General features: G+C 64.3%; 11 protein-coding genes across 11 annotated transcripts; 7 read left to right on the forward strand and 4 right to left on the reverse strand.

The window, feature by feature from the left end:
* Positions 1-40: 40 nt before the first annotated feature.
* Positions 41-286, reverse strand: OSTLU_30352 (predicted protein; the record flags this gene model as incomplete). The annotated part of the gene is made up of 1 exon (XM_001416793.1): positions 41-286. The coding sequence occupies one exon, from the start codon at positions 284-286 to the stop codon at positions 41-43; it is 246 nt and encodes an 81-aa protein (XP_001416830.1).
* A 682-nt stretch (positions 287-968) lies between these two features.
* On the forward strand, positions 969-2,165 carry OSTLU_30353 (predicted protein). The gene has a single exon (XM_001416501.1). The coding sequence runs from the start codon at positions 990-992 to the stop codon at positions 2,130-2,132; it is 1,143 nt and encodes a 380-aa protein (XP_001416538.1). The 5' UTR covers positions 969-989; the 3' UTR covers positions 2,133-2,165.
* A 104-nt stretch (positions 2,166-2,269) lies between these two features.
* Positions 2,270-3,379, reverse strand: MRPS1 (Putative mitochondrial ribosomal protein S1). Its single transcript, XM_001416794.1, has one exon. The coding sequence runs from the start codon at positions 3,354-3,356 to the stop codon at positions 2,298-2,300; it is 1,059 nt and encodes a 352-aa protein (XP_001416831.1). The 5' UTR covers positions 3,357-3,379; the 3' UTR covers positions 2,270-2,297.
* Positions 3,380-3,771: 392 nt separating this feature from the next.
* Positions 3,772-4,554, forward strand: OSTLU_30355 (predicted protein; the record flags this gene model as incomplete). Its single annotated transcript, XM_001416502.1, has 1 exon — positions 3,772-4,554. One exon carries the CDS (start codon positions 3,772-3,774, stop codon positions 4,552-4,554), a length of 783 nt encoding a protein of 260 aa, XP_001416539.1.
* Positions 4,555-4,954: 400 nt separating this feature from the next.
* OSTLU_30356 (predicted protein) lies at positions 4,955-5,149 on the forward strand (the record flags this gene model as incomplete). The annotated part of the gene is made up of 1 exon (XM_001416503.1): positions 4,955-5,149. The coding sequence occupies one exon, from the start codon at positions 4,955-4,957 to the stop codon at positions 5,147-5,149; it is 195 nt and encodes a 64-aa protein (XP_001416540.1).
* A 93-nt stretch (positions 5,150-5,242) lies between these two features.
* OSTLU_30357 (MFS family transporter: sugar) lies at positions 5,243-7,228 on the reverse strand. The gene has a single exon (XM_001416795.1). The coding sequence runs from the start codon at positions 6,784-6,786 to the stop codon at positions 5,278-5,280; it is 1,509 nt and encodes a 502-aa protein (XP_001416832.1). The 5' UTR covers positions 6,787-7,228; the 3' UTR covers positions 5,243-5,277.
* Positions 7,229-7,476: 248 nt separating this feature from the next.
* On the forward strand, positions 7,477-8,385 carry OSTLU_30358 (predicted protein; the record flags this gene model as incomplete). Its single annotated transcript, XM_001416504.1, has 1 exon — positions 7,477-8,385. One exon carries the CDS (start codon positions 7,477-7,479, stop codon positions 8,383-8,385), a length of 909 nt encoding a protein of 302 aa, XP_001416541.1.
* A 533-nt stretch (positions 8,386-8,918) lies between these two features.
* Positions 8,919-9,644, forward strand: OSTLU_30359 (predicted protein; the record flags this gene model as incomplete). The annotated part of the gene is made up of 1 exon (XM_001416505.1): positions 8,919-9,644. One exon carries the CDS (start codon positions 8,919-8,921, stop codon positions 9,642-9,644), a length of 726 nt encoding a protein of 241 aa, XP_001416542.1.
* Positions 9,645-10,154: 510 nt separating this feature from the next.
* Positions 10,155-11,027, forward strand: OSTLU_5724 (predicted protein; the record flags this gene model as incomplete). The annotated part of the gene is made up of 1 exon (XM_001416506.1): positions 10,155-11,027. A coding segment is annotated over one exon (873 nt), but the record flags the coding sequence as incomplete, so codon positions are not given.
* A 246-nt stretch (positions 11,028-11,273) lies between these two features.
* On the reverse strand, positions 11,274-12,533 carry OSTLU_30361 (DMT family transporter: drug/metabolite; the record flags this gene model as incomplete). Its single annotated transcript, XM_001416796.1, has 1 exon — positions 11,274-12,533. One exon carries the CDS (start codon positions 12,531-12,533, stop codon positions 11,274-11,276), a length of 1,260 nt encoding a protein of 419 aa, XP_001416833.1.
* A 517-nt stretch (positions 12,534-13,050) lies between these two features.
* OSTLU_7743 (predicted protein) lies at positions 13,051-13,716 on the forward strand (the record flags this gene model as incomplete). The annotated part of the gene is made up of 1 exon (XM_001416507.1): positions 13,051-13,716. A coding segment is annotated over one exon (666 nt), but the record flags the coding sequence as incomplete, so codon positions are not given.
* Between the last annotated feature and the right edge of the window lie 426 nt (positions 13,717-14,142).

Raw genomic sequence — 14,142 nt, forward strand, 5'->3', positions numbered from 1 at the left:
CGGGCTATTTCGCGCTACGAGACGAACCGACCACCCGTCGTCACATCATCATCTCCGCGTCCTCATCCGCGCGCACCAAATCCTCTCCCTCCTCCTCATCCGCGCCCCCCGCGTTCGCGCACACGCTCGCTCGCTCGCGCGTCAACCTCTTAATCTCCTCTGTCAATTTTTTCCGCTCGAGAGACTTTCCAAAATTTTTCTTCCCAATCTTCCCTCGCTTACTCATCAACTCCGCGATCCGCTCTCGAAGTTCGCGCTTCCGCGCCGTGATCGCGCTCTGTTTCATCCGTCCCGCGCCTCCGCCGCCGCCGCCGCCGTCGCCGCCTCGCGTCGCGCGCCCGTCGTCGCCGTCGTCCTCGTCCTCGCCGCCGCCCCCCCCCGTCGTCGCGAGCGCGCCGTCGATCGCCATCGCCGTCGCCGCATCGCTCGCCGCGCGCGCCGCGCGTCGTTTTTTCTTATCCTTCGCCCGCTTCCGCTTCGTCTTCAGCTGCTTCAGCTCCGCCTTCGACCGCGCCGCCTTCATCGCGTCGCCGTCTCGCGCGGCGTCGCGCGCGCGGTCGCGGTCGATCGACGCGTCGATCGCTCGATCGCGCGTCGAACCTCGCGTCGAGGTCGATCTCGCGTCGATCGAACCTCGCGCGTCGATCGGCGTTCGCGCGCGATCGCGGGTCGCCGCGATCGCGCCGATCGCGCGTCGCCGATGGATAACGCGCGCGCGATCGCGACGCGCGTCCGCACTCCACGCACACGGTGCGCGCGATCGGCGACGCGCGATGACGCGCGATGACGCCGATGACGCGCCGCGCGCGACGCGCGGGCGAGCGCGGGCCCGGGCGAGGGACGGGCGCGCCGCGCGACGCGATGGATGGGGCGATAACGCCGGCCGATGGATGGGACGGCGCGTCTCGAGACGGAGGACGGTGACGCGAACGAACGGTGACTGACGAACGCGCGCGCGCGAACGCGATGATAGGTAAAGAACGCACACGATGTCTGCCGCCACCTCCGCCTGCGCTCGCGCGATCGTCGCGACGAAGAAGACCACCGCGGCGCGCCGCGCGGGCAAGTCGGCGACGCGGGCGACGCCGCGATCCGTCGCGGCGCGCGCGGGGGGCGCGGGCACGCCGTTCACGACGTGGATCTTGCAACAAGAGATGGAAGAAAAGATCGACGGCGAACTCGCGGTCGTGTTGTCGAGCATCGGCTTGGCGTGCAAGCAAATCGCGAGCTTGGTGCAACGCGCCGGGCTTCAAGGCATGACGGGTTTGGCGGGCGAGACGAACGTGCAAGGTGAAGACCAAAAGAAGCTCGACGTCATCTCCAACGATGTGTTCTGCGATGTCTTGCGTCAAACCGGCCGCACGGGCGTGATTGCGTCCGAGGAAGAAGACGTGCCGGTCGCCGTCGAAGAAACCTTCGGCGGTAACTACGTCGTCGTCTTCGATCCGCTCGATGGCTCTTCCAACATCGACGCCGCCGTTTCCACGGGTTCCATCTGGGGCATCTACGAGTCCGACTCCACGTGCATCCCGGATTTTGGCACCGAAGATGCGGCCAAGATTGAAGAGAAGTGCGTCATGAACGTGTGCCAACCGGGGAACAACTTGTTGTGCGCGGGCTACTGCATGTACTCCTCTTCCACCATCCTCGTCTTGACCCTCGGTGAGGGTGTGTACGGTTTCACCCTCGACCCGACCGTCGGCGAGTTCATCATGTCCCACGACAACATCAAGGTTCCGGAATCTGGTAAGATTTACTCCTTCAACGAAGGCAACTACGACATGTGGACTCCGGGCTTGAAGAAGTACATGGACTCCCTCAAGACTGGCGGCGCGGAACAAGGCACCAAGCCGTACAGCGCCCGTTACATCGGTTCCCTCGTCGGTGACTTCCACAGAACCATCTTGTACGGAGGCATCTACGGCTACCCGGGCGACTCCAAGAACCCGAACGGTAAGCTTCGCCTCTTGTACGAGTGCGCGCCGATGTCCTTCATCGCCGAACAAGCCGGCGGTATGGGTTCCACCGGTAAGGAGCGCGTCCTTGACGTTGTCCCGGAAAAGTTTCACCAACGTGTGCCGTTCTTCACCGGCTCCAAGAAGGAAGTGCAGTACTTGGAATCCTTCATGTAGACGCCGCATATTTTTCACAACCTAGACGGAGATTTGTTTGTTAATACGACGAATTTTTGATTCGACACCGCTCGCGAGACGACCGCGCGACTTAAATAATCATCAAGGTGATGGATATTGATAATTTTCTACAGCGAAAAAAATGACTGACGACAATAAATCACTTTACTGAGACTTGGCCACGCTCGTGGCGCGCTTGATGGCGCGCTTGATGGCGTCTCTGTCGAGACGCGTGACGACGTGAATTTCTTGGACTTGGCGTCCCGCGCGCGCGAGCAGGTTGTAACCATCTTCAACAAACACATTCGTGAGCCAAAGCTCGAGGTCTTGGCTCACGACGCGTTGTTCCATCGCTTGGCGACCCGGGATGACGGCTTCGATGCCATCCTCCTTGAGCAGGGAGCTACAGATGTCCGGCAATCCCGGAAGCGGAATCTCGCTCAAATCGTCCTCATCGATCGATGGTTCCGGCATCGTCACCGGCATGATGGTTTCCAACGTCTCCATCAACGGATCAGCTTGCGTTTGCTTGATGCTGAAGTTGATGCGACCGGTTTCGTCGTTCACCTCTAAAACCTTGACAAACTCGCGTTGTCCAACCTTGACCGCGTCTCTCGGGTGACTAATTCTATTCCACGAGATCTCAGAGATGTGCACCAATCCCTCCAACCCGCTCGCTTCGCCTTGACCGTCGCACACCTCCACGAACGCCCCAAAATCGCTCAACGAGGTGACGACGACCTCCTTGACGTCGCCCACGGGTAACTTTTCGCTCGCCCGTTCCTGCAACAACGCTCGCTCGCTCACCACGATCCGCTTCGACGAGTGATCGACCAACTTCACGTCGATCAATTTCCCGATCTGCGCCTCGAGCATCTTCGTCTCGTCCGCCTCCTCGGCCCCCCCCCTGAAGTCGCCCCGCAGGCGACTCGATCGCATTTGGCTCTTCGGCAAAAACGCCCGAAAGCGTCCCTTGGTCACCCTGAGCACCACCCCGCCGCGATTCACCACCTCCACCTTCCCCGTGAGTCGCCCTCCGTCGCGTTCGATCGCCTCGATCGCCGCGCGCACGTCCTGTTCGCGCGCGTTCTTCGCGTCGCCGCCCGCCTCCGCGTTCGCCCTCGCCCGCGTCGTCCCTCGTCGCTTCGTCGCGCGCGCGCCTCGTCGCGCCCGCGTCGTCGTCGTCGTCGTCGTCGTCACCGTCGCCGCGCCGCGACGCGCCATCGTCGCCGTCGTCGCCATCGTCGTCGTCGTGTGCCGACGCGTGCGCGCCGGCGGATAGCGTCGACGTCACGCGCCGGGCGTCGCCAGACGAGGGCGAACGTCGCGTTTCGCCACACGAGGGCGAACGTCGCGTTTCGCCGAACGAGGGCGAACGTCGCGTTTCGCCGAACGAGGGCGAACGTCGCGTCGCCGCCCGACGGTTCTGGTCGTCGACGCGCGACGCGTCGGCGCTCGCGGATCGCGTCGACAGACGCCGACGACGGGGGAGCGCGCGACGATGGGACGCGCGACGGACGCGACGCGCGCGGTGACGCAGAGCGCGAACTCGATCGCGGCGCTGCGCGCGGTGGAGAGCGAACGGGCGGATGGATTGATGAAAGATCCGTGGGCGCGCGAACTCGCGGGCGCGCGCGCGATGGCGCGCGCGGACGCGCGGCGGCGCGAGGACGGGGATAAGGGGAGAATCGCGGTGCGCACGAAGTTTTTCGACGATTTCGTGACGGCGGCGGCGGGGAAGATGGCGAGCGCGCGGGGGGAGACGACGCAGGTGGTGCTTCTGGGCGCGGGGTACGACACGCGGAGCTGGCGATTGCGCGCGGCGAGCGAAGAGGCGCGAGAACGAACGAGCGTGTACGAGGTCGACGTCGAGGAGGTGTTGGCGCGAAAGCGCGAAGTCGTGAGCGACGCGCCGTTGACGCTCGGCGCGGAGCGACGCGAGGTGGCGAGCGATATCGCCAAAGACGATTGGGTCGCCGCGCTCAAAGCCGCGGGAATGTCCACGGAGTTGCCCACGGTGTGGGTTCTCGAAGGGTTGCTCTATTACCTGTCGCCGCGATGCGCCAAAAAGACGCTCGCGCTGTGTCATCGGTCGTGCGGGCCCGGGAGCGTCGTCGCCGTCTCCGTCGTCAACGCGCCGTCGCTCCGACGCGCGCGTCGCGAGCCGTTCAAGAGCAAGTTTCTTCGCGTTTTCGGTCGCGCCGCACCGAAGACCGCGCGTCAGTGCTGGAAATCGTCCTGCGACGTGCCGCCCGAGGCGTACTTTGCGCCGTGGCGTCTCGACGCGTGCGCCCAACTCGGCGACGGCGCGCTCCATTACGGACGTTGGACCGGCGCGCCGCCGACGCCTTTCGCCACCGACAGAAAATCCTATCGTCGCGATCCCACTCCTAGGACGTTTTACGTCGCCGCGTCGAAATAGCGTGTAGCTTAGAATTTCCCGCGGTCGGCCGCGGCATATTCTCGGTCGGCCGCCCAACACTAAATCCATCTTCTTCGGCTTTTTCCCCGAAATCCCGACGTAATACTTGACGATCGCCCGCGTCGCGAACCCATCGCCACCTTTCCGCGATACTTGGCGACAAGGCCACGTGGCAACGGCACGTGGCAACGGCACTCGCCGACGCGCCCGAACCCCGTGTTCGCGCACGGAATCGCTCGGAACGAAGATGGTGCGTAGAAAAACATCACTCGACGCGTCGCGCGCGGTTGAACGCGCGTCGCGCGCGCGCGCGTCGCGATCGCGTCGCGATCGCGTTCGATCTCCCGGTTTTTCACACTGACGATGGATCGCGCGCGCACAGGCTGTCTCGCACCGCATGATGGCGCACAAGTCGCGAAAGTTCCATGGGAACATCCACCGACGCGGTTTAGTGGATTCCGGCAGCGCGAAGAAGAAGGATTTCAGCGTCGGTCCGGTGATGCTGGGATTCTTCGTCTTCGTCGTCATCGGCTCGAGCATTTTGCAAGTGCTCAAGTCTGCGTCTTCGGGACCTCTCGCCTCGCAAGCGATGTAAACTATTCCGCGCGAACGTTGAACGCAGATAGCCGCACTGAGTGATCATCATCGCGTTTAGACACGCCACCGTAGTTTTGTACATTAACAAACATCTCTGGTCACTCACCCGACCGACTCGGCCAAGTTTTAACCGCCGTTGGTGTCTCTAGTCACCGCTAATTCTACTCTAGTGCCTCGATCTTCGTGCTCGGACGAGGCGTGAATCTCGGCGTATCCCGAAAGGCCGGATTTCATCGCGCTCTGGATTTCCTTCAACGGCTTGCGCGCCGTCTCGGGAATGTAAAGATAGACAAAAGTCGTCGACGCAAAGCACACGATGGCGTACACGACGAACGTGCCGGCGCCGATGGTGGAGATCATCGACGGGAAGATTGAATCAGAGAGCGCGCCCGACGCGAAAAGCGTCGCCGTGACGAGCGCGATGGCTGACGACTTCGCCCGCATGGAGAACAGCTCGGAGACGAGAACCCAAAACACGCTCGCGAACGACGAAGAGAACGCCAAGATGAACGCGCAGAGACCGAAAAGAGTCCATCCGACGCTTTTGGCGGCGTAGCCGAAACACGCAACGCACAGCCCGAACCCGGAAGCGGCTGAACCGAACAACAACAACGGTCGCCGGCCGACGGAATCAACCATGGCGATGGACGCCGCCACTCCAACCGTTTTGCAGAGAATGATGACGCCCGTGTACATGTTGTACACGTCCATATCGCCGTTCGACGCCGACGCATCGTTCGCCAATCTGCGAAACACGCTCGAGCCGTAATTGATCACGCTCGTCGACGCGCACATTTGGTTGAGCACCGCCATCGCGAGCGCCAGTCGAACCGCTCGTCTCTCGTCTCCCGACATCGCCTCGCGGACGCCTCCGACCGTGCTTTCGACGAATGAACGCCAGAATCCGGCATCGTCACCCGCGCCGCCGTCAAATCCGATCCCCAACGCGCGCTCCTCCGCTAAAATCTCCCCGATTTCTTCCTCGACCGTCGCCGCGTCCGCGCCCGTCGCGCGAAGCGCGTCCCTCGCCCCGTTTTCGTCCCCACGCCTGAAAAGCCACCTCGGACTCTCCACCGACATCGCGAACACGATCGCGCTCCAAAATCCGAGCACCGCGGGCGAGAAAAGCACCAATCCGAGCGTCTTCTGCGGCGAGAACCACGTCAACGCGTTCGCCAACGCCATCCCCGCGCACACGCTCAACTCGAAGCACGCCCCCACGCTCCCTCGCGCGCCGACCTCGCTCGTCTCCCCGCAGTACGCCGGCGCAATCACCGCCACCCCTCCCACGCCGACGCCCAGCGCGACGCGCCCGAGCGCCATCCCGGTCGCGTCGCCCGCCTCCGCGCTCGCCCACGTCGCCGCGCTTCCGCACGCCGAGCACGCCAGCGTCATCGCCGACGCCGATCTCCCCCGTCCGTGGCTCCGCATCAGCGCCGCGCCGACGAACGCACCGAGCGCGCCGCCGAGCTTGGCGCTCGCGACGACGACGCCTCGCGCCGCGGCGCTCAGCGCCAGCGTCCTTTCGAGCGTCGGCAGGATCCCACCGACGAGCGCGACGTCGTACCCGAGCGACAGCCCGCCGAGCAGGGCGAACCGATACGCGTGCGCGTTTCCGCGTCGACCGGGCGCCATCGCGCGGGTTTCGCGTCGCGCGCCGCGGCGCGAAACGACGCGCGACCGTCGGAACGTCGACGCATTCGATTGATGAATTCGATTGATGAATTCGATTAACATCCGACGCCGTCGCCGCGCGCGACGCGTGAACCGCGCTACGCCGCGCCTCCGCTGTCGACCGCGTCCATCTCTCGTTGCGTCAGCGCGCGCCTGGCGCGGCGCAGCGCCTCGGGCACGCGATCGGCGTCGAGCGCGCGCGGCGGTCGTCGGCGCGGCGCCGGCGTCGTCGTCGACGCGTCCGAGCGCGCGAGCGCCAGGCGCGCGAGCTCGCGCGCGTGCGCGGCGGCGGGGAGCGTGCTGAGGACGACGCCGTCCTCGCGCACGCGCGGCGGGAAGCGCATGCGCAGGAGCGAGGCGGACGCGCGCAGGGCGCCGCGTCGAAGCATGCGCGACGGCGCGGCGCGGAGTGAGACCGCGACGCGCGACGCCGACGACGCGAGCGCCATGGCGACGCGCGCGCGGACGACGGCGACGACGGCGACGCGCGCGACGACGCGAACGACGCGGACGGCGCGGACGGCGCGGACGACGCGACGCGCGGGGACGATGGCGATGACGTCGTCTCGCGTGACGTTCGCGACGCGAAAGCCGCGCGAGACGACGCGCGCGCGCGATGGCGACGGCGCGATATCGCGCGGACGACGCGCGATGACGCGCGCGCGGGCGCGCGGACGCGAGGACGAGACGCGAGACCCGAGATTGATCTCGCGAAGGGACAAGGCGGCGAATCGAGAAAACGCGAAGACGTGGGTCGTCGTCGGGGGATTGGCGGTCGCGATGACGGCGGTGATCGCGCTGGTGTACGAAAATTCAACGGATGGGTTCTTGTACGGGGTGGATTCGATCGAGTCGTACGCGGATTGGACCGGGGGGGGGGACGGGGAGTTTGACTTCGCGAGCGGGCGCGGCGCGGGCGGGGCGATGGATTTTTTGAGCGGGTCGGCGATTTTCGGCGCCGTGGTCTGGGCGTTGGGCTTATACTACGCGAGTCCGGTGTCGGTGGTGATGTTGTTTCTCGGGAGAACCGACAGCGAGCGGCCGAGCGATTGGTTACTGCGCAAAGCCACGGGGACGGCGCAGATGGAGGACGCGTCTTCGGCGAGCAAGGCGCTCATCGCGTGTTGGTTCTTGTTATCGGGCGTCGCCGTGTCGCAGCTCGGCGACGCCGCGTTCGGTGATGCGACGTGGCAAATTTCGAGCGGATTGGGGTTCGCCGTCATCGCCGGCGTGAGCGAACTCGGCAGACCGAAGCGCGTCGACGAGGCGACGATGGCGAAATTGGAGGCGCAGTACGCCGATTTCTGCGCCTTTGGAGAAAAGCGGCTGTCGCGCTCGGGGCGGTGTCATCAGAGCGAAATCTCAAAGGCGTTCCGAGCGGCCTATCCGCAGCACGCCGGCGAGGACGTGCTCGACGAGATGGAGCTCCGCTCGCTCATAGCCAACTACTGGCCGGGCGCGGAGCGTTCGCCGAGAGGGTACTACAAAAATTTGTCGCTGCTCGATCGTGACGGCGCCCCGCTCACCGACCGCGTCTCCGTCAAGGATCTCGGATTGTAATATTTTATGCGCCGCGCGTTATCGTCGATCGCTCACTTTAGTCGCGGCGTCTTCGTCGCGTCTTCGTCGCTCATTCGTTCATCTTGTGACTGCTGCACCGCACCTCGCGTCGCGCGTCGCGCGGGACCGCCGCCATGGCGCGGCGCAACCGAGCGTTGCGTCTCGCCCGCGGTCTCGCGGTGTGCGCGGCGCTCGTCGTCGTCGTGTGGGCGCTGCAGAGTGCGATGGGTTCTTTGAACATGGGTTCCGAAAACGCGCGTTCGGCGTCGATGCGCGGATCGTGGCCTCGCCGTGGACGCCCGAACGACGATTCGCATTCGTCGTCGTCGTCGACGAGCGCCTTCGCCGCGGGTCAGGCGTCGGTCGGGCCGCGCGTGTTCGAAGACGCGCACGCGGCGTGCGCGGCACCGAGCGTTCGAGCGGCGGCGCCGTCGGAACGCTCGAGAAAGGTGGCGGTGGAAAAGGCGAGAGACATAGCGAATGGAGGGTACGAAAAAGTGAGACAAGGCAGCGGAGACGTGCTGGTGCACGGGATGGTGACGGCGATGTTGTCGAATTATCAGCACGACGACATGAGCTTGTTCGGCGCCGTCGGCGAGTTGGGAGTCCACCACGGTCGGTTCACGAGCTGCTTATTTATCACCGCAGACGCGAGCGAGGCGCTAGTGGCGGTGGATGTCTTTGAAAAGCAAAATTTGAACGTCGACGGCAGCGGTCATGGCAGTTATCATCGATTCATGCAAGCCATGTCGCACCTCGGGCTGCGATTCCGCGACTTTGCGCTTTTACACAAAGGATCGACGACAGATCTCGCGACGGATTGGCTTTCGAAGCACCACATCGATCCATTCCGCTTAGTATCGGTCGATGCCGGACATACGGCGGAGTTAACGTTTCGAGACTTGGGCGCGGTGGCGTGTAATTTGGCGCCCGGCGGCGTCATCGTCGTGGACGATTTTTTCCACCCGCACTGGACCGGCGTGACCGAAGGCTTGTTCCAATACCTCACGCGTGGTGCTGTGCGTCTCTACCCCTTCCTCGTCTGCGCTGGGAAGGTTTATCTCACGAACGACGCGTCGGCGCACGAGGCGTACGCGCGTCGTCTCCAATCCGACGCCGCCGTGGGCGAATTCTTCAAATCCGACAGCGCTGAGTTTCACGGTTCGACGTACCACGAAATGGCGGGCGTTCACTTCCTCAACTGTCCCAACGTCGATCGCGCGCGCGTCACCGCGCGTTGGCTCGACGAGATACGTTAGCGATCGTTTAGACGAATTGTAAGCCGCGCGCGCGGAAAAGCTCTGCTTCGTCCGCACTTCATCGCTCGTTCACGATGTACGGCCGCGACCGCGACCCTCCTCCGCGGCGTCGGGACGACAGCAGGGACCGATACGACCGTCGCGATCGCCGCAGGGACTCGCGATCGCCCCCGCGCGGGCGCCGCGAGCGGTACGGCGGCGGCGGCGGCGGCCGCGGTCGCGATCCTCGACGAGGATTTCGACCCGAACGCGAGCGAAGCATGAGCCCGGGGCCGTGGGAACCGCAACCGAGGATGCGCAAGACGCTATTCGATGTTTTGCCCGAGGGTGGTGCGTCGACGCGCGCGCGCGCGCGCGATCCGTGGGCGACGAAGCGAGAGGGGCGCGAGAACGAGGACTGACGAAGCGAAATCGCCGCGCGACGCAGTGGACCCGAATAATTTACCGCCCGTCGGGAGCGGGTACGCGCCGCCGCCGGGAATGGGATACGGCGGCAGAGGCTTGAACGCGACGGCGCAGGCGACGCGGCACGCGAGACGGATTTATGTCGGTGGAATCCCGCTCACGACGAACGAGGCGGACGTGAACGCGTTCTTTAACAACGCGTTGCTCGCCGTCGGTGGCACGAACGGGGCGGAGGGACAACCGGTGGTGAACGTGTACATCAACGTGGAGAAAAAGTTCGCGTTCGTTGAGTTTCGTAGCGTGGAGGAGGCGTCAAACGCGCTCGCGTTGGACGGAATCGTTCTGGACGGCGTCCCGGTTCGCATTCGCAGACCGAATGATTACAACCCGTCGCTCGCACATGATTTAGGGCCGTCGATGCCCAACCCGGCGTTGAATCTCGCGGCGATCGGATTGGATCCTTCGGCTTTGCAACGCGCGGGCGTGGGTGGGAACCTTTTGCATGAACACGAGGATCGCATCTTCATCGGTGGTTTGCCGTACTTTTTAGACGAAGCCCAGATCCGGGAGTTGCTCGAAGCGTTCGGGCCGATTCGTCAATTTGATTTAGTGCGCGACAAGGAGACTGGAAATAGTAAAGGATACGGCTTCGTCGTTTACGAAGACGTCTCCGTCACGGACATCGCGTGTCAAGGGTTGAACGGCATGACGATGGGCGATAAAACGCTCACCGTGCGCCGCGCCGAGCAAAGTAACGCTCCCGGCGGCGTGCAACCTGGGATGATGAACGTGCCACCACCGCCGCCCGCGATCGCGGCGCCTCCCACAAACCCACCGTCAACTGTGGTTTCCTTTGACAACATGGGCCTCACGGAAGAAGAATTGGCTGACGACGAAGAGTACGAAAACATCATGGAGGACATGCAAGAGGAATGTGGAAAGCACGGAGAGATTGTCTCCGTGGTCATTCCTAGACCGGGCAAGGATACAGACGAAAAGACTCCTGGAATCGGGAAGGTTTTCGTGCAGTATGCCTCTGTCGACGCCGCGACAAAGGCGCGAGATGCTCTCAACGGGAAGAAATTCGGCGGCGCCACTGTCGTAGCGGATTTCTTGGATGAAGACGACTTCCGCGCGCGTAAATTCTAAATTCTGAATCGTTTAGACTTCTAGGCATGACGTTGAGATAAAACTATTAGCTACGATAAAAACTGAAAGAACGCACTAGCATAAGAACTTCCAGTACAAGTACACCCCGTACCAGCCAATCAAACCGGCACCTGCGAGCGAGACGACAGAGAGCACGATCGCGAACGCGATGGTCCAAACGACCTCGGATCGCTGCAAACGCGTCTTACGACTCTTGCGCTTCAAGCGCACCGTGCCCACAGCTTCACTATCACCGCGTTTTAGTGTTTTACCACCTTTCATGATCACAGTGCCGCCCTCTTCTTCGTCAGCGCCTGCGTCGACGGTCGCGCTGACGTCGAACACTTCGGCGTCCAAGTCGAGCGTCATGTCGATGGGCGCCGGATAACTCGCCGTCGACCGCGAGCGCGGAACGGCAATCGTGGGATCACCCGTGAGCGTGTTCCACACGACGCCTTGCGAGCGTTGCAAAACGCGCATGTCGCTTCGCTCGAGCGTCGATTTTGCGGCGGCAAAAATGCTCCCAACCAAGATGAGCGTCGACGCAAACGCGTCGCGCGCGAGTACGGCGCCCCCTATGCCGGCAGACATGATCAATCCGGCAAAAATCGGCTGCAGTGACCCGTAACACGCGGTGACAACCGGCGTCGTGTCCGCTTCCGCGCGCGTAGTCAACGCGTACGCCGCCGAGGCAAGCACGCCGACGGCGGCGACGGCGGCCCACGCGTTCGATTGCGTCACCAAAGCAATCGGCGCCTCCGCGGTGACGTGCTCGCGCAACACGAGAGGAACGGTGATGGCGATCCCCATGAGTGCACCCATAGTTTGCGAAACCACGGCCACGGTGATGGGATTGTACTCGCGCAAGATGGATTCTTGAAACGCCAAGTACGCCGCGAAGAGCGCGCTTCGAAATAGCAACAGAATATTACCCGAGCTCAGCCACATTCGCGCCGGATCGAGGAGTAATATCGTCCCGATCACGCTCAACGCGATCGCGGAGAATTTACCCACGCTCGGCCTCTCGATTCCTTGAAACACGGCGATCGTGCACGAATACACCGGCACCAATTGCCCCAGGACGACGGCGTTTCCGAGCGACGCCCGCTTCAATCCGTACGCCAAACATATTTGCGCCAAACAAACGCACGCCGCGAGCAGAATCATCACGGTCGACGTGCACAGCGCGTTCCTTTTCTTCACATTATTCAACTCCCGCATCGTCTCCCCTCGCACGCGCGCCAACAAGTAAATGAACGGCAACGAAATCGCGCACCTCGCCAACGTAAACTGCGCCGCGCTAAAGTAATTCATCGACTGCGCGCTCATGCACATCGCCCCCACGAAGCACGCCTGCGCGCACGTCAGCAACAACGCGCTCTGCGACGCGCGTTTCACGTCGTCCCTCACCTTTCTCCGCATCTCATCCAACTCCTCGGGAAACGTCTCGCTCAGCGTCTCCAGAAACGCCGCGAGCTCCGTCTTATTCCTCCATCTCTTCCGCCCCGCGCTCGCCGCCGTCGCGCGCGCGTCCGCGACGCCGTCGTTCGCGTCCTCCGTCTCGCCCGCGCCGTCCCGTCCGCTTCGCGCGCGCGCGCGTCCCCACCCGCGGCCGTCGTCGCGATCGACGCGCGTCGTCAACATCGTTCGCATCGTCATCGTTCGCGCCTTCTCGTCGCCGCGCGCGCGCGTCGCGCGTCGCCCGCACCGCGTCGACGTCGTCGCGCGCGCGCTCGACGCCGCGCGCGCCGTCGCCGTCGTCGCCATCGCCGACGGTGCGTCGTCGACTGTCGTCAATCCGCGCCGCGTCGCGATGCCCGCGACCGACCGCGCATCGTTCGAGCGCGACGTCGTCGCGCGCGCCGAGCGCTTCGCGCGCGACGCCCTGGCCTCGAACGACGGCTCGCACGATCTCTGGCACGTCGAGCGCGTGCGCGCGAGCGCGGTGGCGCTCGCGAGGCTCGAGGGCGCGAACGCGTTCGTCTGCGAGCTCGCCGCGCTGCTGCACGACGTCGACGATTGGAAGTACGCGCGCGGCGACGGCGCGAAGGGCCGGGCGAGGACGTTTCTGGAAGACTCGTGCGCGGACGTCGACGCGGCGACGCGCGAGACGGTGCTGGACGTGTGCGCGCGGATCGGGTTCAAGAGCGAACTCGAAAAAGCTGAAAAATCGCGCGCCGACGACGACGAGGAGAGCGTCGAGTTTCGATGCGTGCAAGACGCCGATCGATTGGACGCGATCGGCGCGATCGGCATCGGGCGGACGTTTTGTTTCGGCGGCGCGCGCGGGAATCCGATGCACGTGCCCGGCGTGCCGCCGATGGTGGACGTGACGGCGGCGCGGTACGAGGCGGCGCATCGCGACGAGACGCGGCCGAACACGACGATTAATCATTTCCACGAAAAGTTGTTCAGGCTGAGGGGTCTGATGAAGACGGCGTCGGGGCGCGCGCGCGCCGAGCGCAGGCACGCGACGATGGTCGAGTTCGTCGAGCGGTTTCACCGCGAGTGGGACGGCGACGAGTAGCGGCGGCGCAAAGTTTAGTATTCATTCATTCATTCATTCATTCGTTCCTTCACTCACTCGCGCGCGCGCGCCGACGCCGGGCGATGGCCGCCGCGTCTTCGTCGCTCGCCGCGCGCGCGTCGCGCGTCGGCGCCGCGGCGTCCGCGCGCGGCGTCGCGCGGCGTCGAGCGACGAAGACGCGTCGCGTCGACGCGGCGACGTCGCGTCGGCGCGGCGGCGGCGCGCGCCCGCGGGCGCTCGCGAGCGACGCGGACGCGGACGAGATCCTGGGCGTGTACGTCACGGCGTCGGCGGAGGACATACGCGCGGCGCCGGTGAGGGCGAGCGATGGGACGTTCCTGCGCGCGGGGGCGAGCACGAAGCTCGAGGCGGCGACGGCGAGCGGCGTCGCGGCGGCGGTGAAGCGATTGGTCGAGC

Source organism: Ostreococcus lucimarinus, chromosome 3 (assembly GCF_000092065.1).
Source record: "Ostreococcus lucimarinus CCE9901 chromosome 3, complete sequence".
Lineage (NCBI taxonomy): Eukaryota > Viridiplantae > Chlorophyta > Mamiellophyceae > Mamiellales > Bathycoccaceae > Ostreococcus > Ostreococcus sp. 'lucimarinus'.

What these genes read in the sequence shown, in the direction of transcription:
- OSTLU_30353 (XM_001416501.1), top strand. Translation starts at nt 990, where the DNA reads ATGTCTGCCGCCACCTCCGCCTGCGCTCGCGCGATCGTCGCGACGAAG.
- MRPS1 (XM_001416794.1), bottom strand. Translation starts at nt 3,356, where the DNA reads ATGGCGCGTCGCGGCGCGGCGACGGTGACGACGACGACGACGACGACG.
- OSTLU_30357 (XM_001416795.1), bottom strand. Translation starts at nt 6,786, where the DNA reads ATGGCGCCCGGTCGACGCGGAAACGCGCACGCGTATCGGTTCGCCCTG.